Source organism: Anguilla rostrata, chromosome 10 (assembly GCF_018555375.3).
Source record: "Anguilla rostrata isolate EN2019 chromosome 10, ASM1855537v3, whole genome shotgun sequence".
NCBI classification, from domain to species: Eukaryota; Metazoa; Chordata; class Actinopteri; order Anguilliformes; family Anguillidae; genus Anguilla; species Anguilla rostrata.
In genome coordinates, this window is record NC_057942.1 from 26461776 (window position 1) to 26483620 (window position 21845).

General features: G+C 41.4%; 1 protein-coding gene across 1 annotated transcript in view; it reads right to left on the reverse strand.

Moving 5' to 3' along the window:
- LOC135233795 (POZ-, AT hook-, and zinc finger-containing protein 1-like) overlaps positions 1 to 21845 on the reverse strand; it is a 54988-nt gene that overhangs the window by 28515 nt on the left and 4628 nt on the right. The window contains exon 2 of the mRNA XM_064297711.1: positions 2483 to 2546. Within this exon, the coding sequence (XP_064153781.1) occupies positions 2483 to 2546 (64 nt within the window). The remainder of the gene's footprint in view (positions 1 to 2482; positions 2547 to 21845) is intronic.

A 21845-nucleotide genomic window follows, 5' to 3' on the forward strand; every position in this document is an offset into this window, starting at 1 on the left:
GTGTTTCATACTGTATCAGCAGAATTTACTGCTGAATCTAGTCCCACCCCCCAATTCCCACAGAGATTCATTCAAATGCAAAGAGTTTTTGTATCACTTGTAGGACAACCTGAAAATAAGATATCCAGACTCTGATGATGTTGATAGGTCACAGACATCAGGAAGTCATGACATGCAAATGATATGTAACCAAATACAAAATTGACTCTTATTTGACATTATGTTAATTTGTCTACTGTATAAGTGAATTTCCCTGTTTCTAGCTTTTCTCCGAACAGTTCACTGCAGCAAAAGTAAACGAGCAAGTGGTGGCACAGGAGGTCTCAGGAGTGCATTTGTTTAATTCTTGCTAATTTTCTGACCAATGATTTGTTGTTAAGACTATTAAAAGCTTAATTTTTTGCCATTTTGGGCTTGGCCCATTTTGTTTTTTGCCCAGGAGTGTATATCGTCAAATATATATTGGCTATACATTGCTAACTACATGGGCCGATGTTGGCATATCGCTCTTCCTCTTCCAACATATCGGAACTGGTATTGAGGAATTCAAATCAGTTGAGCTCTATCCAACTTCACATTTTTTCAAGCGACATCAAAGAAAAGGAACAAGCCCAAAAGTCAATTATAACTGCAATATTTTCCACATGGTTTTCAGAAGTGGCTGGTATAAAAATCAGAATGGCAGGTAGAAAATTGGATCTACTAGCCACAATGATTGGTGGAGGAAAAAGGTTTCAGACCCTTATAAGGATACTATAAGTGGGGCTTGGTGATATCAAATCAAAATGCAGTAATACATTTCACTATTGCTATTAGGAACATGAACACTGAACCAAAGTGAAATATTGAATAACATTCAAAAATTGGGTAGTAGAAAAAAACTCTAGCGTGCAACCTGAAAACGTTGCTATGCAACTAAAAGAAAATAAAGGCCTACTTCCAGGTAGGGCTGGATGATAAACCATATTGATGATTATTGAATGTTTTTTTAAGCGTAATAACAATCAATACCACATGGCATATCCACTTTCTTTTTTCTTTAATCATACCTTAAGCGACTGTAAATAACCTCAGAGCCTACATAAAATGCTTTTGCGAAGCATTTCTATCTACTGGGTGTTCATATGACATCAGCTGGGTACCAAGGCCTTGCAGATTTCATGTGGTTGACAAAAACACATCCCAGGATCACAGAAATCACAGAAAAGAAATGTGTTTGGCACAAATATACCGAAAATAGTCCCCATAATAAATAAATAAATATTTAGCACCTTTTTTCAATAGATGTCTTTTTTCAATTTGGCAAAATCCACACTGGTCACGTTTTTCGTGACAATAGGTTGTGTTTTCTGAAAATGAAAATATGTCTACCTATGTATGTTAACTACTTTGCCAACCATTTGAGCAACCTGAAAAGTAATGCTAGCTAGTAATGCTGATTCACTACTCAGGTAGGCTATAATGAAAAGCTTTAGTGTGATCTTCAATCCTGGTCTTGGACAGCGTAAGCTGGTATCTTTTTCTCCTTGAGATCAGCAACTGATTCAAACTCAAAATCCAAGGTGACCCGAGTTAGCTGGGTAAACGGTTTCCTTTAGTGATCAATTTGAACAGATTAAAACGAGGAAGTGACATTAGAATTTTGCTTTACTAATGCGAAAGGGCAAGCATTAAAGCCAAACGCTCTTTCATTTTAGATAAAATGCAAATTATGCATTGTAAAACACGAAAAGGAACATAATTGCACAACCAAAAGGGAGATGTCTTGGCAACGTTGAATCACCAGAAAACATGCAAGCTACACCGACTTCAAGGCATAATGTAATTTCGAGGTATAGCATGCTAGCCACCTTACTACTCAACACCTTCAGGGTATAGTATACTGTTATACTTATGGTTATACTATAAGCTACATAGCTAATTGTCCAAGTTAGCTAAATACATATAAGTATAATTACATACAACAATAACATACTACAATTTGTCATCAATAACATACTACAAGTTGTCATTATAAGAGTGTGTTAGCAAAGCACCGAGTCAGTCTATTCACTGTTTACTCTGGTAAACTGTCATTCAAGGGATACCACATCCCCATCATGCCCCTCTCTTCTAAACCCCAGCCCATGCCAAAACAAGGCCAAAAGTTGGTTGAAAAAGAAAAAGATTTGAAACTGAAAAAGTTTTAAAAATGTGAAATAAGCTGATTCAAAACAATTTTTGTTCAAATTCTATCAATTTCATTTTCACTTTCAACTTTCTCCTTTTTTTTTGCATACTTTATTTCTGATTTACCAAACTTTTGGCCCTGATCTAGCTACATATTTCCACCTACAAAGAGCATATCAGTAGCATTCTCTTATAAAGATAGATCATTAGCATCCGTAGGGTTGAAAATTAGCTTCCAGGTATACACCAGGCCAGTGCCTTAATGCAATTGAACCAGAGTAGATTCATCCATAGGAAATGGTGATTCACTCACCTGGCACTTATGGGGTCTTTCAGACGTGTGGACCTGTTTTATGTGTCCATTCAAGTGGTCAGGTCTACAAAACAAAAAAACAGTAACATTGAACAAACATACAAAACTTAAGAAAACAACCTCATGGCAACCTCATGGCAACCTCATGGCGAAGCAGCAGTGGCTAACTAATTACACAGCCTATAAGGATATAGGCTAGCACAGTGCCTCAGTGAAGCCATTCTACTGTATGTCGCTTGTATATAATGGAAATACAATACTGCAATATTCACAGCACAAACTTTGAAACAGAATGCAACTTAAAAATAGCAGACCTACACATCATGGTAAAAGTCATGGTAGCAATGAATTTAGCAATGAATCAATTTCACCTGCTACTGCAGCTTGACACACTGTACAGGATTTACCTTAAAAACAGAACACTTCAGTTCAAGCCTGAACAATTAGTACATTACATTACACTTATTTGGCAGACATTTTTATCTAAAGCAACATACAATAAGTGCATACCGAAGGTCATGGGAACAAGTACACAGCACAGGTCCAATAAGATTCTCATTAAGTTATCAGTTATTCATAGCCATGAACATCGAGTCTAGTTAACACAACATAGGCTAAGTCATTAAAGTTATGGCAAGTCAAACTAGAAGTGAGGCATGATTACAAGAGATGTTATAAGAGTGCTACAACATTAAGATGATAGTACAAGTGCAACACAAACGTGCTAGATGAAGATCCAAGGGTAAAGTAGGCAGTATACTTTGTAAGAAGTAGGACTTTTTGAGCAAAACGAAGCAATGAGAACAACTGAAGAACAAAAAGATGCGGTGTTGTGTGTTCGTATGGTGCTGTGTGCGACAGCCTCCAGGGAGAACTTTTGGAGAACTTCTTTCTTGTTTTCCGACCTCCCCCTCTCAGCTATTGGTCCAAATATCACATGGTTGGTTACGTCGCGGTTGAGAGTTCAGAGGGCAGACTTCACATGCTAATGTACGGAGAAACACCAATCTCTCTTCTGTAGAGACGGGAATTCTGTGAGTTCCCGCATGTTTGATGAATGGTGCTATTCATTTCAGCAAGTCATCAAAACGCCTAGCACACATTCGGAAATAAAAGAAAGTGGACCCCCTCGTCTAAACTCCACATTTGCCGAATGTACAGACAAAACTCTCCATTCTCTGTCCTACTCTTATTTAGAGGGCGAATGTACCATCTCCTTTGCCTTTTTTTCTTCTTTTGCATAGCTAGATAAACTAAAGCCATTTTAAACACTTTAAACTTTTGTTTTGTGTTGTGATCTCGCGTAGCCGTTCTCTTACACCCATGGTGTAGCCGCGAGACGGAGGTCTGGGCGTGATTCCAGCCCCGGTTACATTACATTACAGGCATTTGGCAGACGCTCTTATCCAGAGCGACGTACAACGAAGGGTATAACCATAACCAGGAACAAGTGTGTCGAAACCCTAGAGAGAAGTACCGTTCCAAGTGCAGGGAACAACCGCATAGTTCAACTTGGACCCTGTAGGTTAAAACTGATCAACACTACCACAAACAAGAACAGCAACAACGCAGTCTTTACAGAAATACAAGCAGTAGTTAAGAAGAGTGCATTAACCAAGTCACCTACGAAACAGCTACCTAGTTACAACCCTAAACTTACAGTCAATTTAGAGATTACAGGGAGGTAGGGAGGGATGGGGAGAGGTGCAGCCTGAAGAGGTAAGTCTTCAGTTGTCGCTTGAAGTGGGTCAGTGTCTCAGCTGATCTGACCTCCATGGGGAGGTCATTCCACCATCGTGGGGCCAGAACAGACAGGAAACGTGTTTGGGAAGCGCAAGTGCGAAGAGGGGGAGGTGCCAGGCGTCCTGAGGTAGCGGAACGGAGGGGTCTGGCTGGCATGTAGGGTTTGAAGATCTTGTGGAGGTATGCTGAGGTTGATCCCTTGACTGCCTGGTATGCTAGGACCAATGTTTTAAATTTGATGCAAGCCATAACAGGCAGCCAGTGGAGGGTAGTGAGCAGGGCAGTGACGTGGGAGTGTCTGGGGAGGTTGAAAACCAGACAAGCTGCAGCATTCTGAATGAGTTGCAGGGGTCTGATGGCAGATGCCAGTAGTCCAGACAGAAGAGAGTTGCAGTAGTCCAGGCGGGATAGTACCATTGCTTGGACCAAGAGCTGGGTTGAGTAGGTGGTGCGAAAGGGGCGGATTCTCCGGATGTTATACAGGAAAAATCTGCATGCCCGGCTAACCGCTGCGATGTTCTTGGAGAGGGACAACTTGTTGTCCATCACCACTCTGAGATTCTTGGCACAGGGTGATGTCACTAAGGTGTCCCCTAGGGAAATGGAAAAATCGAGGAGGTGAGAGGTTAGAGCAGGTATAAAGATTAGCTCCGTCTTTCCCGGGTTGAGCTTCAGATGGTGATTGTCCATCCAGCTCTGGATGTCTCTCAGGCAAGCGGAGATGCAGGCAGGGACCTGTGTGTCCGATGGGGAGAAGGAGAGAAAGAGTTGTGTGTCGTCGGCGTAACAGTGATAGGACAAGCTATGGGCAGAGATTACAGGGCCAAGGGATCTGGTGTATAAGGATAAGAGAAGGGGACCGAGGACTGAGCCCTGGGGAACTCCTGTGGCGAGGGGACGGGGCGGCGATACTTTACCAGCCCAGGCAACCTGGAAAGAACGATCGGAGAGGTAAGACTCAATCCAGTCAAGGACTGTGCCGCAGATCCCTGTTGCTGCCAGGGAGGACAGGAGGATGGAGTGCTCCACAGTGTCGAATGCAGCGGAGAGGTCTAGAAGAATCAGGACAGAGGAGAGGGAGGCTGCTCGTGCGGCATGGAGTGACTCACTGACCGAGAGGAGTGCAGTCTCTGTCGACTGGCCAGTCCTGAAGCCGAACTGGTGGGGGTCAAGCAGGTTATTCTGAGAGAGATTAATAGCTGCCTTGTAATTATTCACGCCCCAGCGGCGTGGAGTGACTTTAAACGGTGTGGTGTTCTCACTGAGTATACCGACAACAGTGTTCATGGACCTGTTCGCCGGTGGTTCTCAATCGTGAAGTTATTTCTTCTTACTGAGTATACTGCCAGCTTAACATGAAAGTGCTAGAATATCAAGATACAAGTGATATAACACAGATCTGAGATTGGGAGTAACCTTGTGAATGAGTAGTGTTAGAGTTAATCAAGGTACAGTCTGAAGAGATGCGTCTTCAAACCATGGCGAAAAATAGGCAGTGACCGAGTGGTTCGCAAAGGAATAGGGAGTTCATTCCACCATTGGGTTAGAATGGAGAAGCACAGCACAAACTGGCAAAAAATGACTAAGTTGCGGACAAATTTACTGACACTGAACAACGCTTAACCCCTTTGCTCAAGCCCCCTAGTGGTCTGCATGCCGGCGTGCCTAGATTGCTGAACTCAGACATTCATTGCTCCTGCAATCAACCTGAGCTGAAAACACAAATTCTGTGTTCTAGTTTTATTAGTAGATGATACACGACAACCATGTCGAATACGGAGCATAAAACATTTTTCCTTTCTTGTACTCACGAATGAAATCTTATAGTAAAATAAATCTGTCACATAATGTGGCCTATCCAATTAAATATCTATATTTGCCAATATTTATTATCACCCACATTTCACATTTAATGGACTAAATTGTAAAAAAAGGCCCTATACAAATAATGGATATCAAGTTCCCAAAAAATACAGACACGACCCCAAGAAGGTTTACAAAAGAAAACTACGAGATAACAATGAAAAACGGGGAGAAAATAACAAGGAAGTAGCTAATGTATTCAGTCAGTGCAGATGCTGTATTTTGTTTTAGCTGTCATGTCTTCGGAAAAAGAGACACACAGCTCGGCACGTGAAAAAATATCAGTAACCAGCTGAAAACTCATGAGCGCAGCAAGGAGCACACAGAAAATATGGAGAAGTGGCACCACCTTGCGGAGAGATTAAAATCAAGCACTACCATCGACTCAATTAACCAAGAATTAATAAACCTGGAGATCAACTGTTGGAAAATGGTCCTTAGAAGACTGTTAGCCATTGCGTGCCATTTGGCTGAAAGGAACCAAGCATTTCGAGCCCACTCAGAGTACCTTCATGAGCCCAGAAATGGCAACTTTCTGGGTCAGGTAGAACTAATGGCCCAGTTTGATCCTGTAATGAATGAGCATTTGAGGAGGATAAAAACAAGGAGTACACGGACCATTATTTGAGCAAGCAAATCCAAAATGAACTCATATCACTGGTTGCACAGAAAACAACAGATGCTATTGTTGATCAGATCAAGAGAGCTAAGTACTTTGACAAAAGCCACACTGAACAGTTGTCCATTGTCATGTGTATAGTAAACTGTGAAACAAATTTAGGTGTTTCCATTGAGCAGCATTTTGTGGGTTTTGTTGATGTCCATGACACAACTGGAAAAGGACAGTATGATACTTTCATAAAGCAAATCCTATGACAATGGAAGCAACATGCAGGGGAAACACCAGGGTGTACAGAAGAGAGTGCTGGACACAAACAAGAAGGCCCTGTGTGTGCCCTGTGGGAGCCACACCTTAAACCTGGTTATTGGTGATGCAGCGAAGTCATCTGTACGGTCAGTGAGCTTATTTGGACTTCTCCAGAGACTATACAACCTGTTCAGCTCCTCTGTGCAACGGTGGGAGATTATGCAGGAGCATGTACAGTTGACCATCAAGAATCTGTCTACAACCAGATGGAAGTGCAGAATAGACAGTGTGAAGGCCCTCCAGTACCAAATGCCTCAATTTGTGGAAGCCTTGGCTGCACTTACCACGCATGCCCTGGAGAAAAAGGATGCTGAGACCATGTCCACATCTCAGGGCATTCTCAAAGAAAATAAGACATGGAGTTTCATATTGTGTGTTGTTACTTGGTATAATATATTATATCAAATAAACCGTGTCAGCAAACTCCTGCAGAGTCCTAGAGTCTCAATAAAAAGAGAAACTGATGGAGTAAGAGACTCTCTACAAGAGTACAGGGACACAGGACTCAAAGCAGCACAGACAGATGCGAGAGAGATCGCAGAGGAGTTGCAGATTGAGATGAAACTGCCAGAAGAGAGACAACGGAAGACAACTTGCCAGTTCCTTTATGAAGGAAGAGAAGAAACACAGTCCACCCCAGAAGAACGATTCAACCGGGAGTTCTTCTTGCCACTTGTTGATACACCACTAAGTAGCCTCAATGATCGATTCACCCAGATGGAACGTTTCTTTGCTCTGTATGGGTTCTTGTACTCAGTAGGTAACATGAAAAAAGTAGTGCAGGATGTGACACTGGGCCTTAGCTGCAGGAACATGGAGATAAAAACAGAAGATGTCGGTGGTGAGGACTTGGAACTGGTGATAAGGGCTGCAGTGAAAGCCTCCCCAGACCGCATTTCTACCCCAACAGAAATGCTGGAATATATATACAAGGAAAACCCCCTTGATTTATATCCCAATCTGAGCATTGCATTCAGTCTGCTTCTCACTCTCCCTGTTACTACTGCCTCTGGGGAAAGGAGTTTCTCAGCTCTAAAACTCATCTGAGGTCTACAATGTGTCAGGAGCGGTGGTCAGATCTTGCCATTATATCAATAGAGCAAAAAGTCAGAAGAACGCTGGACATGGAGGACCGTATACCGGCATTCGCAAATGCTAAAGCCCGGAAGGTGAAAATTAACATCTAAACACAGAAAGTATACAGTTGTACACTAACCTTTCCCTCATATAAACTAGAAATACCACCTCACGTTGGTATGCCTCCAACAACCAGTAGCCAGTTTGGATATAAAATGTCATCACTTCATCAATGCTTCATGCATGTGATAATTCGCTCCTTCCCTGGTTCCTTTTGCTGGCTAGATCAATGACTCTTCACATATTATAATTTCTAGTCACCCAAGGTTGCTTTCCAATGGCTCTCAGCACCTAAGTCTCGGGGGAGAGCTTGCATTTGAAAGAGCACAGCTTAAGTACAATCTCGATACAAAGGGGGTCTAGCCAGGAGGAAAGGCTTCATGCAAGTGATAATTCACTCCTTCCCTGGTTCCTTTTAACGGCTAGATTGACCGTTTGGAAATAAAATGTCATCACTTCATCATTTTATCCTATTAGACATTTGTGTGAAACGTTGTCATAATTAGCGTATGAATTCTTGAGTTATGGCCAAAAACGTGTTTTGTGAAGGTCACATTGACCTTGAGCTTTGACCACCAAAATCTAATCAGTCCACCCTTGAGTCCAAGTGGACGTGTGTGCCAAATTTGAAGAAATTCCCTCAAGGCGTTCCTGAGATATCGCGTTCACGAGAATCAGGACGGACGGATGAACGGACGTACGGAAAACCCGAAAACATAATGTCTCCGGCCACGGCTGTGCCGTCGCGGAGGCATAACAAGATAGTTTAAAATTTCAAATGTTTCTAATTATTCATTGAGATATTTTCCATTGGATGTGATCCCTCTCCTCCTTAAGTTATTTACTAGAGCCCGACTGATGCCAGATTTTTGGGTCCGATGCCGATCCCAATTTTGGAGAGTCCTAGCCCACCGATTACCGATGTTTTGACCGATATTTTGTCAAAGTGCAACATTTTCAAATTAATTTTAAAAACCTATATTTTATTAAAGTTTCTATATTTAAGAACATTTAACTTAAGCAAACAAATAAAAATAAACACACAAAGAACTTTTTAGATAAAAAAAATGTAAAAGATGATCTTAAATTAAATATATTAACACCATCTTTAAGTGTGTGAAATCAAAATAACTTCACACCTTGCTTTTACTCCTTTCTTTTCCAGCCATCTATAAAAAATTAAGTTTTTTATAGTTTCAAACATGTATTTCTATAAATATTATTATTGTTGTTGTTATTAATTTGTTATTATTATTTCTTAGTATCTATTCTCAGTAAATTATTTATATTTTCTTATTTTATTCCTACTACATGACCTCAAAGAGTAAGACTTCATCTAGCGAGCTTCCCTGTCCATAAGAATTCGGTGGTGAAAATAACTACAATGCACTCTGACGCGTGACTAGATGACACACTCGCTCGCAATAACGCATTAGCTATTGACACAGCCTCATTATTTCTAATTATATATTCTCAGTAAGTTAAATTAATTATATTTTCTTATTTTATTTCTACTACATGATCTCAAAGAGTAAGACATTATCTAGTGGAGCTAATGAGTGAATCAAGTGTAACGTTAGATGAAATGAAATTTACTGGATGAAATACGTGAAAAAAACTACAATGCGCTTTCGTGCAGGTTACCCTGTTGGTTGATTCACTTCTCCAACAGCAATCCTTCTCTCATGTTATCACGACAAAGCTAGATAACATGGCTTAAAATGATCCACGTTAGAAGTGTTTTATCAGCGTTTTTACTGTCTGGTTAGCCTGCTATGATGACGCGTGACTAGATGACACACTCGCTTGCAATAACGCGTTGGCTATCGACACAGCATCATATAGTAGCTAATATCATCTCAGATAAAAAAACAAATGTGATGCATTCAATCACCATTTTATTTTGGATGGTTATTTATTTGAGAATACAGCGATGACCTCTGGATATGTAGATCCTACGCTGCTTATGTGCTCACTGCCACTTCATAAAGGCTTGCTAGCCAGCTAGCTTGCTAAAGTGAACCAAATATGTTAGCTAGCTCGCTCGCTTGATAATGAGGATTGATAAACATAGTGGTCGTATAAACGCATTTAATTAAAAACTTTCACTAAATATACATACCTTTATTGTGGCAATCGAATCTGTGCAGACAAGTCTTGCAGTGGAGAATATTGGATGAGGCACGAGTGACAAACGTCTTATTACAGAAGTAGCGCGTCAGCTGCTGCAGTTCACACTTGTATTAGAGCTCCCTCTACTGGATAATTCTAGTAAATAGCAATTACAACGTTCGAACAGACAAGTACAGATAAATAATCAATGTTTTTTTTATTATACTTATTTAAAAATCGGGACACATCGGCTGCATAACTGCCGAACCCGATGTCGTCAAAAAAGTCAAATAATGGCCGATATATCTGCCATACCGATATATCGGTCGGGCTTTATTATTTACCTGCCCCTTTCTCTTTGCCTCTGTCTCCCTCTTCCAATTTCTCTCTCCAGATTGTTCCAACATAGAATGATGTCAGCATCCAGACCTCCATGACCCTCCAGCCACCCCACTGACCTGCTGCCTGTGATCTGTGACCTGGGTGAGTACTTAGCTTACTTATCCCTTCACCCTGTCTTTAAAACCAATGTCACTGAACACTAATGAGTTTTTGCCTCCTTGTTCACTAGCTATGATTGCGTTAAGCAAAATGGAGAAGGGCCTCACATTGGTCTTTGCCCGGGGCCTCCAAATCACTAAAACCACCACTGAATATGCCATATTTCATCATTCATTTATAAGCATTTCTAAGATCCATCCCCACAGAAAGTATGCAGACTTTTATTTTGGCCATCCTTTGACATAACCACAAGAAAAGAACCGCCTGTATAGAACACATCTGTAGATGCATCATAGCAAATTTTGGTACAGTAACAGTGTTTTTTTTTTTTTTGTTTGGTTGTTTTTGAAAATTCAGAGTGACAAATTTGTTCTTCATGAGGAAGAACTATGGACCAAATGTTGCTTCAGTCAAACAGACTGAAGGGGTTAGACACATACCTACTGTCAGGTCCATTTTAATGGACATTGACAAGGTTATTGTTATTTTAGCTGTCTACCACAGTATATTGGAGTTGAAATTAAATAATGAATATGCGCTCAAAGTGCAGACGTTCAGCTTTAATTTGAAGGTATTTACATCCAAATCGGCTGAACGGTGTAGGAATTACAGAACTTTTAATATGTGGTCCCCCCCTTTTTAAGGGACCAAAGGTAATTGGACAATTGGCTGCTCAGCTGTTCCATGGCTAGGTGTGTGCATTTCCCTCATTATTTCATTTACAAGTAAGCAGATAAAAGGTCTAGAATTGATTTCAAGTGTGGCATTTGTATTTGGCATCTGTTGCTGTTGACTTATGAAGTCCAAAGAGCTGTCACTGTCGGTGAAGCAAGCCATCATTAGGCTGAAAAAAAAAATCCATCAGAGAGATAGCAAAAACATTAAGTGTGGCCAAATCAACCATTTGGTACATTCTTAAAAAGAAAGAACACACTGGTGAGCTCAGGAACACCAAAAGGCCCGAAAGACCATGGAAACAACTGTGGTGGATGACAGAAGAATACTTTCCCTGGTGAAGAAAAACCCCTTCACAACAGGCCAGATCAACAACACCCTCCAGGAGGTAGGCGTATCTGTGTCAAAGTCAACTAGAAAGGTTACGATTCCGGAAGGAATTGTGTAGGCTTGCTTCAAATTCCAACTGGCACTGTCCTCAAGCCTCAATGCATTTCAATGAGGGTGTAGCGTTCCCGGGTGAATGATGGTCAGACTCTTTACTGATGGTTTATGAAGTCCTTTAATGTTGTTAATCAAACACACCATAAAAGCTAAAGGAAAAACAAATACAAAACACATGAATATATTTACTTTAAATGACAGAAAACAACATTTATGCACATGACTGTACTAATCCCAGAGTCTCTTTAAAGTATCCCTTTATTTTGCTACTGATTTTAAGCCAACAAAAGTGCATATTAAATTTATAGCTTCAAACATTCACTGAATAAAAATGTACTTCCATGAATGTGTATTCATATAATGTGCATCCATACATCACACTAGTCTCAACTATTCTTCTAATTTATTATATCCGAGCGTATATTCTGAAAGGCACAGTCTTAGCGTTGCTCGGTCCTGTAACACGGGTCTCGACAGAATATAACAAATGGCATGTCTTTAATGCAGCGGACAACCATGTGGCTAATAACCCAAAACGCGCTTAACCACAAACAAGAGTGCCAACTTCTTAACGCGATCTGCATATCAAACACATCTCAATAGTTTAAAACCAAAATAAACAATACAAAATGCCTGAAAACAGCTTGTTAATGAGGCACGAGAAATGCTGATACAATCAGCATATAGCAGATAATAGACTATGGCAATTAACATAGCAGGTAACATGTTAGTTCACCAAGTTTACAAAATGAACTATTGAACAACTAATGAACAAAATTAACATATAAAATATATATATATAGTATATTTAGAAGAAGATTTAGCAACCTTGTGCCCTTATCAACCAGGCGCTATACCATTTAGAACTTAGTACGTTTTATAAATCATTTTTACATAGCTCAGAAGAAGCACGAAACCGTCCAGACCCCCGGGGCACCATAGCATTACATATACAGCCGGGGATCAGCAAGTAGCGATTATGATCCAGGGATCAGTCATATCCTAAAAGTGTCATGAGTAAAACTTGGCTAACTATATAGCTAGCTAGCTATGGCATGTCCTTACCTCTGTAATGTTATTTGTTGTCCTCCGTGTGTCCATACATCTGTATCGGTGGTTGTAGCTGTGTGTCATTAGCTTCTACTCATGCGTGCAGGATAGCATCCGTACGCGCTAAGTAGGTTAACTAAAGTAGGCGAAATGTGAACGTTAGCGTAGGCGATAAAGCTGTGCTTAAAAATCTCGTGCCGTTGGAAGTGCGTCCTACTCATAGATCATAGATATTTCAAAAATATTCAATACAAGCAACAATGTCTGGAACTAGCCGGTCATTTTGGTGTAAAAAGTTTGAATGTAATGCAAGAACTGTAGGACTAGTGAGACCTAGAAAAATTGGGCGGAAAGTGCAGAAAAGAAATATGAAAGATATTAAGAGTGGGCTTGCCGGAAGCAAGCCCACTAACAATCAAGAAAAGACTTCACCAGAGTAAATACAGAGGGTTTACCACAAGATGTAAACCATTGGTAAGCCTCAAAAACAGGAAGACCAGATTAGAGTTTGCCAAAAAAACATCTAAAAAAGCCTGTACAGTTCTGGAACAACATCCTATGGACAGATGAGGCAAAGGTCCACTTGCACCAGAATGATGGGAAGAGAAGAGTATGGAGAAGGGAAGGGAAGGAACTGCTCATTATCGAAAGCATACCACCTCATACCACCGGCGTGGGCATGTATGGCTGCCACTGGAACTGGTTCCCTTGTATTTATTGATGATGTGACTGCAGACAAAAGCAGCAGGATGAATTCTGAAGTGTATAGGGCTATATTATCTGCACAGATTCAGCCAAATGCTTCAAAACGTATTGGTTGGCGCTTCACAGTGCAGATGGATAATGGCCCGAAGCATACTGCGAAAGCTACCCAAGACTTTTTTAAGGCAAAGAAGTGGAATGCTCTGCAATGGCCAAGTCAATCACCTGACCTGAATCCAATTGCCTTCACTTGCTGAAGGCAAAACGCCCCAAGAACAAGCAGGAACTGAATGTACTGCATTACTATAGCGCTTTTATCCAAAGTGCTTTACAATTGATGCCTCTCATTCACCAGAGCAGTTAGGGGTTAGGTGTCTTGCTCAGGGACACTTCGACACACCCAGGGCGGGAATCGAACCGGCAACCCTCCGACTGCAAGACAACCGCTCCTACCTCCTGAGCTATGTCGCCCCCAACTGAAGACAGCTGCAGTAGAGGCCTGGCAGAGCGTCACCAGGGAAGAAACCCAGTGTCTGGTGATGTGTATGGGTTCAAGTTCAGGCAGTCATTAGCCCCTTTCACAGTTAATACCGCATCTGAGCCGCCTCCGATGAGGCCCATCTGAAACAAAAAAAAACCTCTGACAGAGTATGTGCCTTGCGCAGCACATTCACTTAACTTAGTTGGTGTTAACACCTTAGACGGCAGTAGCCCAGAGGCTGACGAGTTTTTTAACATGTTGCAGTTACTGTACACATTTTGCTCTTCATCCACACACAGATGGGGGAAAGTCTTTCGGAAGACAGATGTCAGACATTAATATCGCTGTCCAGTACTCAGTGGAGTGCTCGGGCAGAGTCAACCAAGGTACTGTGGAGAAATTACACCCACATTAGAGAGGCTTTCGGTGGTATGTGCAATGATGATAATGAGAAAATAGATAGCCTACTTGAATTGAGGCCGCTGGACTATGTGCTAAATTGGACACCTTAGAGATGGTATTCATGGCACATTTCTGGGACGTCATACTTGACCGGTTCCACGCTACAAGTATGCACCTACAGAAAAGTGACATTGACATCTCTGTAGCAGCACAGCTTTTGTCTTCGTTGAGGGATTTTGTGGCAGGACTGCGAGACCAGTTTGAGGCTTTTGAAAGGGCAGCCTTAAATGTGACAGGTGTCTCTCAGTCATATAAGCACGATCTTCAGCGAAAGAGGAAACGCAAAACATTTGCAGATGAGAGCTCAGAGCCAGGCGTGACACTTGAGGGGAGGGAGAAGTTCAAAATAGAAAAATTTTATGTGGTCATTGATAACCTTGACCATCGCATGGACGCTTACAAGCATTTGACCAGTCTCTTTGGAGTTCTGTTTATGTCAGATCAGCTGTCTAACAGTGATGTCATAGTGGAAAAGGTAAATGCACTCTCCGCTGCATATCCATCAGACCTGGACATTAACTTTGCCAACAAACTCAAGTCCAATTCAAGTCTTTCATGCCTGACTCTGAGGGTGAGAAGTGCCCAACTAAATTGCTTGAGACGTTGCAGGCACTTAATCTGCAGTCAGTGTTCCCCAGTGTTTTCATGGCACTTTCTAACTTTGCCAGTGACAGACTGCCAGGGTGAGCGGACATTTTCCCTTTTAGGCAGAATAAAAAATTAGCTGCGGAGTAGCATGTGCCAAACACGTCTCAGCTCATTGTCACTTATGTCAATAGAGTCAGACCTTGACAGACAGCTAAATTTTGACGATCTAGTGGATGATTTTGCAAGGAGGAAGGCAAGAAAGACACCAATATAGGAAAGCTGGGGGGGGGGCTCATGGGACCATGATCCGGCCATGAGCCTACCGTTAAGCTTATAACAGCAATAAACATAGTGAAAAGATTGCAAAAAAATGCATCTCATTGTAAAAGGCCCACATGAATTCACCCATTGGGGCACATTTGGTGCTCAAGAACAGAGAAGAGCACAAAAATCGAGAGGAAGTGATTTGCTGCATTTAGCCTATCTGAAAAGGAGCAGTCAAAGACACAAATTTAAGAAACCACCTGAGAATCAACCACCTGACCCAAATTCGCGCAACTTCGGATAACCACTGCAGTGTTTCCCCTAGAATTTTTTTCAGGTCTGGCGGTGCTCACCGAAAAAACCCTAAACAGAAGAGGCACGCAGGATGGCATTTATAGACCTACGCAGCCGACTTACTTATATGACCACATCAAAAGACACAAATGTGACAAACACGCCTGCCACAGGCCACCGAAGTGGCTTTCCAAGGCTCCCTCCAGCACAGAGACACAGGGAGAAGATGTTCAAGCAGTCAAGATTTATTTAACGAGGGTTTGGCAAGATGTTAACGCCAAGGAGCAGATGTTAAAACAGTCATGACCGAAGCTCCCCTGTGTGGGCGGGGATGGCAGATTTAACCTGTGTGCAGTGATTACCTCACTACGCACAGGTGCAGCCACTCCTGTTCCTGGGTCCAATTAACCTGGCCAATTATCTAATGCTTAACCAATTATCCAATTGGCCAGGTCTAATTAGCTTGACCCAGGGCAGGTGTGGCTGCTTAAACCAGCCATCCCCACACCACATACCCCCAACGCCAAACTGAGGCCAGGGAGAATCCCTAGCCGAAGCCTATTCCCCCCCCAGCACTCCAACCAAGCAACAAAAAAAACCAAAAACACAAAAAAAAAAAATCCAAGCGCCCTTAACACTAAGGGCCCCGGAACAGTCCAGTACAGTCGTGACCCTCCCCCGGATGATGAGGCAGCCCTCCCCCCTCCTCCCTCTCGGAGCGCGGGGAGTCCTGGGCTGCTCGGCTGGCTGGTGGGGGTGTCACCGGCTTGGGCTGTTCCAGGGGCTGTGGTGGGGTGGCTGGGCTGGTGGGCTGGTGGGCTGGCCTTCTTGTGGCACTGGGGACTAGGAACCCTCGTGGCTGTGGTGGCCGCCAGTCGGCACTGCTGGAAGGCTGGTGCAGGCTTTCCCCCTCACGGGCTCCGGGCAACCCAACCAGGCCGAAACAACGAACTAAAACCACCAACAGACAAGAAAGGAAGCAATACGGCGCGGCCACTGCTTGTGCGCCGCCCGTAGCTGACCCGCCTTCCCGGCCAAGTCCAGCTCACGGCGCGACCACCTCTCGTGCACCGCCCGTAGCTGACCTGCCTTCACGGCCAGGTCCAGCTCCCCAGCGTCCCAGCTGACGATCGCTTCCTTCCCCTCCGTGGTCATCTCCCGCTCCCCGTTTTTGGCCTGGAGGATCCACCCGAAGCCCTGTCGGGAACACCTCAGCTGAACCTCCTCCAGTGTGCTTCCTGGCTAGCCCTCCTGTGCCTCTTTCTTGTGCCGAAGCGGCCCCACGTTGGGCGCCACTGTGACAAACACGCCTGCCACAGGCCACCGAAGTGGCTTTCCAAGGGGCCCTCCAGCACAGAGACACAGGGAGAAGATGTTCAAGCAGTCAAGATTTATTTAACGAGGGTTTGGCAAGATGTTAACGCCAAGGAGCAGATGTTAAAACAGTCATGACCGAAGCTCCCCTGTGTGGGCGGGGATGGCAGATTTAACCTGTGCGCAGTGATTACCTCACTACGCACAGGTGCAGCCACTCCTGTTCCTGGGTCCAATTAGCCTGGCCAATTATCTAATGCTTAACCAATTATCCAATTGGCCAGGTCTAATTTAGCTTGACCCAGGGCAGGTGTGGCTGCTTAAACCAGCCATCCCCACACCACAACAAAATTTACCCAATAAATAATTAATAAAATAACAATAAATAAATATATAAATACTGTTGCAAAAAAATCCAGACACACAAAGACATTACTGAGAGTTAAGAATGGAGCTTATTAGGTGTTAAGTTCAGATTTACGGTCACTTTATTCTATTTCCAGTACAGCTCTCCCTGTTAAATGCATCTGCGCATGTGCATTAGCGCGTCTTGGTTGAACTGGAGTTGCTATGACGAGTGTAAATGAGTTCTTGTTTTGTGTTAACAAGTAAAGTGAGTAAAACTATGAAGTTGTCATTATTGTGTTAACAAATGGTAGCAGAGGATGTCGACTAATACAACCTATAGAGTGCCCCCTGTGTTCGACGAAAAGAAGTCTTACGAAAGCTGGAAGAATGAAAATGAAATGTGGATTCGTGTTACCGAATTGGAAAAGAAAAAACAGGCGCTACCAGTTGATCTATCACTAGCCGGTAGAGCGAGGGATACAGCTTTGGAAATACCCGCGGCGGATTTAAAGCGCTGAACAGAAGCTCCCAAACGCAAATTATTATTGATTTCTGAATGAATGTATATCTGGCATTATTTTTTACATTAAAAAAAATATTTTTTTTTGGCCTGGCGGGGGTTCCCGTTGGCCTGGCTGCCCGCCAGGCCTGCACAATTGTAGGGGAAACACTGCACTGTGGCAAAGGCATCCAACCTGCTCGACAGGCTTACACTGTAAAAAGTCCTGCATCCTCAAGTACCTTTAATATATATTTAATAGTTATCCATTTAATAATTATCATTTCCATCCTAAACAGAGCAAGTAATTTTCTCATGCTCAAAAAGTCTCCATATACTTACAACTATTTTAAAAACCTCGACATTATCTTTAATGTAATAATTATGGCTGTCAATCGATGAAAATTTTTAATCGAATTAATTACTCAGAGGCTCAGAGCCACACCGACCGCTCTAGCTGAAGGGCCGGTTTGTCAGAGTGTCTGAACCCCATAATGACTGACAGTGTGGCAAAATGTGACGGTTGGGTTATTTGGAAATATAGGTAGTGTTATTCAACACGCAGCAACTTACAGTAACATCGGTACAGCAATTAATTAACATAAACATTAAATGATATTATATGCGTTAATTTGCGTTACTTTTTTAACGCGTTATTTTTATAATTAATTAGGCTAATCAATCAATCAATCAATAAATAAATAAATACAAATTAATGCCTTAATACCCTAGTATAATGTATTGATGTGGTACAGCTAAGAGTGCCTAAAAAAACTCCAAACATTCGTGTAGTGTTCACCAGGTAGCATGAACAAGGTGCTCTGAAAGCGTGTATTCAGTTTCTGGAGAATACAGAAAAAAGTCAAACGGAGTTTAGATCAAATTATCGGCTCCCTGCTGTTATCAAGTTTAAAAAACATCTTCTTCCTGCTAGTCTCAGCTAAAAAAACACAACCATCAACTGACATAATGGACCAACATGTGTCATTCATCAAGATATTCTTTCTACCACTAAAAAAGCGCATAATTTCCTAATAGCACAAGATAAACCCGACAATCCCTAAGTAAGCGATCAGCAGATTTGAAAATCGTAACTCATCTTGAATAACGTAAAGTCAACGAAAAGATTTAAAAAAAGATCCATGTCATTAGTTACAGTCCAATAAACTGGGCTAAATATTGAATAAATACTTAAACCTTACGTGGTACTTTACGTTAGAGAGTCCTTTGAATCAAATGTAGTTCATATATTTGCTTGAATACGTCTTGGGAATATAGGGCAACGTTACTTTGGGTATCTTCACCAAATAGCTGTCGTACACAGCAACCTGTTGTTACAAGCGTGATCAGCCTTTTAGGAACAGCTAAATAATTAGCAATTCATTTATTCCGTACGGTATGCTTTCTACTAACGATGTCATAAAGGCTAATTCTGCTTGAATAGCTTTTATAGGTATACAAAGATATCTTGATGCTTCTTACGTTCCATTCAATAAACTACAGTATGCCCTTAACTAAAATGTCATAGTAGTTTTGGATAAATTTCTCAGAAAACTAGTATATTTAGGACGATTGCTGATACACAGACATCATGTTTGCTGGTATCAGACCTAGCTGACTCGTTTTGCGGAGCAAAACAGAACAGGCAAAAATGAACAATATAAATTGATTACTTTCTCGTTTATCTATGACAAGAGGAGATTACAACCATTGTAGTAAGTATATTCAAATATTCGTTATATGTTTTTGGAAAATTGGTTTTAAAGTTGTCGGTATTTTAATTGAAAATTGTCAACTATGTAGCGTTAGACGGAAGTGAACATCCCCTTTGGTAAACCCATGGATAACTCGAGACGAAATTGCCCGTGGTGGAGACGGTGCAAAATTTTTCTACGTTAGTTTCACTCATAAACATAGAGGTACAGGAGTATTTGAATTCTGGTTATATTCATTTAGTAGCTGCTACGTTGTGCTGGAATGTTTTTCATTGATGTTTGTAATTGTAGCAAGTTTCTTTTAACCCTCATAATGGCTATTTATATTACTTTATAATGACAAAAATTTATTAATTGGAAAAGTCAATGTTTCTTAGCACTAGATATTTTAGACCTACTGCTACTGCTGAAAGCTTGTAATTCCCATTTGAAGATTATGCAACAGTGATTTTCTTGAGTCAAAACAGTTGATTTGTAGTGAAATACATGGATATGTTATGATTTACAGCAATGCATAATTTAGACATTTTGGATAGATTTGGAGATGCTGGGTACACTGCTTAGTTTTTGCTTCATACATCTATAGTAGTTCTACATATCCACCCTTAGATTTTATGAACTTGTGGTCAAGAAGTTTTTTACCTAGCACATGTATAGTTTAACCTCCTGCATATATTCAATCTCGCAGTATTTCATTGCGAACTTAAAAAGTGCAAATTTATTTTGGATTTTTTGTCAAAACAATTGCATTTGTGGCACTTTATTTCTTCCAAAATTATGAATATAAACTAATCTGTGTTAGTATTGTAAATTGTACAAATGTCTTGCTTCATTTAAGCCATTTTTCAAGTCTCTGTGGTGTTCACGTCTGGAGTTATAAAGCTTTAAATAGGGTACCCCCTAAATGGGCAAGGATTGGCAAAATTTGGCTTGTGCCTTAAGAGGTTAATTTGACAGCCCTAGTAATAATGTGATTAAATGTGTAACTAAAAGATAATGAGTGTCAACAAGAGGAAAAGAGGACTGCTGCCAAAAAATATTTTAGGTAGGTTCACTCCAGGTAGCATGAACCAAGGTGCTCTTGAAAGCAGGGTACTTAGAGTTTCTGGAGGAATACCAGAAAAAAGTCAAATAGGCTATATATAGATAAATGTATATCTTTTTTCGGCTAATCCTCCTGCAACTTGTTAATGAAATGTGTTGAAAATAATTTTTCTGTCATGTTATTCTTCACGCCTAAATGTACATAAAACAAGACCAGGTCAAAATCTAGTAGGCTATATGGCTGGACCGGCCAACCAATGGTGTAACTTCATCACAGATATTCACGTTTGTAGGGCTGACCCCACTGTTGTGGTCCAGGCAAAAAAAGGCCAGCGCAAACACTTTTCCAATATAATAAATAGTCTACATAAATAAATAGATCAGCCGTGCAATCTATACACTCAAGTAAAGCAGATCACAGAATTTTTGCCAACTTAATTCGTAAACTCATCTTTTGTAGACTAACTTCGGGTTAAAGTGCACAGCTAAATCATGACTTATACAAAGCAAACAGCGATGCTTGTAACTATTAGGTTAACGTCTGCTAAATTAAACTGGGCTAATCTCTACAGTAAATTAGACCTCTAGCCCTCTTAACGATAGCGTCAGACAACTAACTACACCACCTAGCCAACTAGTTAGACTAACACTTTAGAAAATACAAAATTTGAGTTCTAAATATTTCGCAATAATTAAACGTTACTTGGGACCTATAGACTAACGTTAACTTTATGTAGGCTAACCCTGGCTTCACACCCATAAGTAGCAGACAGAGCAGAGTTTGCTAGCAAGCCACGAAAATGAATCAGTCACAAAGGGAAAACAGATAAATAAACGTTAGCGGGAAAAAATTCTGTATATTACCCACTCTACTTTTACCTGAAACCTAACGATGTGTGATCTCAATAAAGGCTAACGTTAGCGAGAAAAGCTTTTTATGGGGGTAATACCAAACGACTTACGTTGAGCTTCTTTCATGCGTTTCTCGATTCAATTTAAACTACTAGTTTATTCCTCTTCATCTAAATATCTTCCCGTCATAGTCAGTTTAAATGGTAGCTAAAATTCAACCAGGTTAAAACCTAGTATATGACTGGACCGAATTGGCTGATATCACAGACATGCGCAGTGTAACTTTATCACTCAGTCAGTCAGTCACAGACATTCGCGTTTGTAGGGCTGGCTCCGCTGTTGCGGTC